Source organism: Leuresthes tenuis, unplaced genomic scaffold, assembly GCF_036924035.1.
Source record: "Leuresthes tenuis unplaced genomic scaffold, fLeuTen1.0.hap1 SCAF_18, whole genome shotgun sequence".
Taxonomy (NCBI): Eukaryota; Metazoa; Chordata; class Actinopteri; order Atheriniformes; family Atherinopsidae; genus Leuresthes; species Leuresthes tenuis.
Window position 1 is genome coordinate 1861878 of NW_027325372.1, and position 3928 is coordinate 1865805.

A 3928-nucleotide genomic window follows, 5' to 3' on the forward strand; every position below is an offset into this window, starting at 1 on the left:
CGGGGACAGTTTTACGCCCTTTTATTCAGGTGGAACCACAGTTTCTCACAGACTTCTTTTCCATAATAACAAAGAGACTCACACGTGGTTACTGCTCAGTTTGTTAAATATTGTAGCTTAGCAACAGAATCAGCTGACGGATGAACACGGACACAGTCACAGCGGCGGTTTGCAGCGGATCACTTCGCTTTGTCCACGTTCACAGACTGTCAGTGGTCCAAAGCGAAAGGAGGAGCTTCCCGCTTGTATTTTTCGGCCTTGGGGAGTTTGTGTCGGGGACGGCGAGGAGCCCCCCCGCACCTGAGGATGCGCAGCTTCGCCCTGATGCTCCTGAAGCAGCAGCTCAACGTGCTCCTGACCGCCGCCGAGGAGAAGTAGAAGATGAAGGGGTCCAGGCAGGCGTTGAGGGTGCTGGAGAGCAGCGCCACATTCCTCCAGTCCTGGCTCTCGTGGTGGACAAAGCCCACCACGTGGGAGGCGTTGTACGGCCCAAAGCAGACGGTGAACAGTACCAGCGTGCCGAGAGCCAAGCCGATGCACCGCAGCCTCCGCCGCCTGTGGATGTTTGGCAGCCGGGACAGGATGAGGATGAAGTTGATGTAGCAGAAGCAGCTGATGATGAAGGGGATGCAGAAGAGCACGAGGAAGAGCTCCAGGCGGACCGGGAGGAGGATCTTGAGCTCATCGTCGGTGAAGTTCAGGTAGCAGGTGGGTGGAGGCGGGACGGGGCCGCTGCCGTTGTAGGTGTAGGTGTACGCGCCTTCGTGCCACTGGAAGTAGGGCAGGATGTAGACGATGCTGAGGTTGGAGGAGGTCACCACCCAGAACGCGACGCAGGCCCACGTGGCGTAGCGAGGCCGGCGGCACAGGGAGTACCTGAGGGGGAAGGCGACCCCCAGGTACCGCTCCACGCTCACAGCTGTGAGCAGCAGCGTGCTGTTGTAGATGGTGACGTAGAAGAGGAACCCAGTGGGGGGGCACAGCGCGTAGGGCAGCAGCCAGGACATGTGGTCGTGGGCCTCCTTCATTTTAAAAGGCAGCAGAGCCAGAAAAATGAGGTCCGAGATGGTGAGGTTGAGGAGGAGGATGTCGATGGGGGCCGCCTTACGGCACACCTTACGGCAGAGGCTGGAGAACGCCAGGATGTTGGCGGGGACCCCCATCAGGAAGGTGAGGATGTAGACGGAAAGCAGCAGATGGCTGCACAGCATGGCTGAAGCTCGGTGCTGGGACGGATTCACAGACTCTGAAACAGAAAGAATCGGATCTGATGTGGAAGAAGGTTCAAATCCTGCATCCTGGGGTTGAATCTGAGTGAACGGCAGCTGCTGGCTGGATGAAATGTTTAACCTTTAACCTCCACGCTAACTTCACTCCGTTGCTTTTAACGACAGACCCGTTGTTACACGTGGACAGAACAAGTATTTGCGGTGCATGTAGAAGTCTGTGATTTTCATCAAGTGTGAGTGACGGAATCTAAAAACAAAATCCAGAAAATCTCACTGAATGAATAATTAATTTGCATTTTATTGCAGGAAATAAGTATTTGATGCATCAGAAAAATTAAACTTAATACTTGGCACAGAAACCTTTGTTTGCAATTACAGAAGTCGGACGTTCTATGACGTAACCACGCATTCTTTGGGGGGGTCGTGTCCCCCCCCCCCAATATTGAGAAAATACCAACCTGCCCCCCCCCCCCCCCCCCCCAATATTGAGAAAATACCAACCTGCCCCCCCCAATATACAGAAGAAAATATGTAAAACGCATGTTCTCCTTTTATGAACCCTGTCCAGGGATCGGTCTCTTGTTATGTCGTATTTATTTTCAGTTTATTTCCGTGTGTTACCATGGGAACGTAACGGCTGCGCCGCGGTTACCGTGGTAACGGCTGCGCCCTTTGTTGAGTATTGGACTTTTCATTGTTAATGCACATTTTGAGACAATATAAGTGAACCTGGACCTAAAAGTCCTCAGCACATTTTGTGTTAAAGGAAAAGTCTGTAATTTGTTACATCATTAGTTGTCCTTATTAAAATATTTCCATAAACATGCTTTGGGTATTTGGTCGTTTTCCATTGGAAGCTGTCCTATTTGCTACAGAACTACTGGAAGAGCATAATTGTAATTGGTAGGTGTGTTTAAGGTCAGTAAACAGTAAGCAACTAACCAAAACAAAGTGGGGGGGCAGTCACTGTCTCGGAGAAATTACACTATTCCTTTAGATGTGAACTTACATGGTCAATGTAGTCCTCTAAACTATGTTCTAAATGTCCAATTCTTCATATATAAATAAAGAATTGTAGATAATGCACTCAACAATTTAGTTTTTCTTGGACCCCCCCAATGTCTAAACCATGGTTACGCCCTTGCAGACGTTTCCTGTAGTTCTTTGCAAGGCTTTCACACGCTGCAGCAGGGATTTGGGCCTCCTCACTCCTCCATACAGATCTTTTCCAGATCTTTTCCAGATCCTTGAGGTTTCCAGGCGGAAACACAGAGTTTCAGGTGTCTCCAAAGATTTTCAATCGGGTTCAGATCTGGAGACTGGCTCCAGGACCTGGAGATGCTTCTTTTTTTTCATTCTATTTAGTTCAAACAGGTGCAGGTAATGCAGGTAACGAGTGGAGAACAGGAGGGGCTCTTAAAGAACAACCAACAGGTCTGTGGGAGCCAGGTTTCATACTGTTTGGTAAGGTATCGAATACTTATTTCCTGCAATAAAATGCTACTTAATTATTTAAAAATCATTCAGTGATTTTCTGGGTTTTTTTTTTTAGATTCCGTCACTCACACTTGATAAAAATCACAGAAAACCAGCTAAATCGGCTTGTTCTCCCCACTGTAGGTGATGGCTGGGGGGGGCCTCCAGTTAAATCCATGTGTAGCATCGACTCCCTTCTACAAAATAAAAGCTCCCACACGTACTTTCTTCGTTTCCTCAGACTCCGCCCGACATCGAGACAGAGCGGAGCAAAAAGAGCTTTCAGAAGAGATGAATTCAGGTCAGAAGCAGTTTGTTTGCCTTCTTTTTTACACAATAAAAAACTGAAGTTGTTCCTGAAACGTTGAAACAAATCTTAGTAGATATAAAGAAATATTCACTCTCTAATCAAACTGTGGTCAAATGATCTTTTTAAAACCTCCACTTACAGCTTCAGATTAAATTTAACATCTATAAGAGCAAGAAAACCCAGTTTCCGGTTGATTTAAGGGGTTTAAATGGTGTTATGTCTCTTCCTCAGCGTCTCCGAGTCTCTTTCAAGGTGTTAAAATCGTGCTTTTTGTAGATTATTTTCAGTGTCACGGCGGTAAATGTGTCGAATAAACTCTCATCAGATCTATCCTGTAATTTCCACCCAGCTGCAAGTACTTTTCAGCAAAAATCCAAAGTAAAGCTGCGAATTTGTGAATTCAAACACCAAAAACAGACAGAATGTAACACACAGCCAACAGAACATGTCCCTTTCTGTCATCCAGTGAATAAGCAGAGATAATTTCACCTGTTAAGCCCGAGGATCCCTCCTCTTCATCGCTGCTGCTCTTCAGCTGCAGTCGGACTGTTTGATGAGAGAACAGGAGGACTCTTAATACGCTTCAGCTGCGGAAATTTAATAAACTTCTGAACATAATCTGTGCTCTCTGCCTTCTCTAAACATCGTCTCCCAGCAACTCCTCAGAGAGTGACGCAGTTTATGTGAAGAGGAGGAAGACCTCGATGGATCAACATTAAACATTTTAGTTCAGGAGTCATTTAAGGGATTTAAAAAGCGGTGAAGAGGACTTTTAGCTCTTTATTAATACAAAAGTCCAGGTCAGCTTCATTTCTTTATATTTCTCCATTAAAACAGGAAGCAGCTGCAGAGATTCACTGAAACATGATAAAACATGAACATAAACCCAGAATCTGAGGCAGAAACAGAGTTT

The 3928-nt window shown here is 46.6% G+C and overlaps 1 protein-coding gene across 1 annotated transcript; it reads right to left on the reverse strand.

Moving 5' to 3' along the window:
* Nucleotides 1-209: 209 nt before the first annotated feature.
* LOC140275601 (free fatty acid receptor 3-like) lies at nt 210-1368 on the reverse strand. Its single transcript, XM_072371117.1, has one exon. The coding sequence runs from the start codon at nt 1209-1211 to the stop codon at nt 210-212; it is 1002 nt and encodes a 333-aa protein (XP_072227218.1). The 5' UTR covers nt 1212-1368.
* Nucleotides 1369-3928: the final 2560 nt, after the last annotated feature.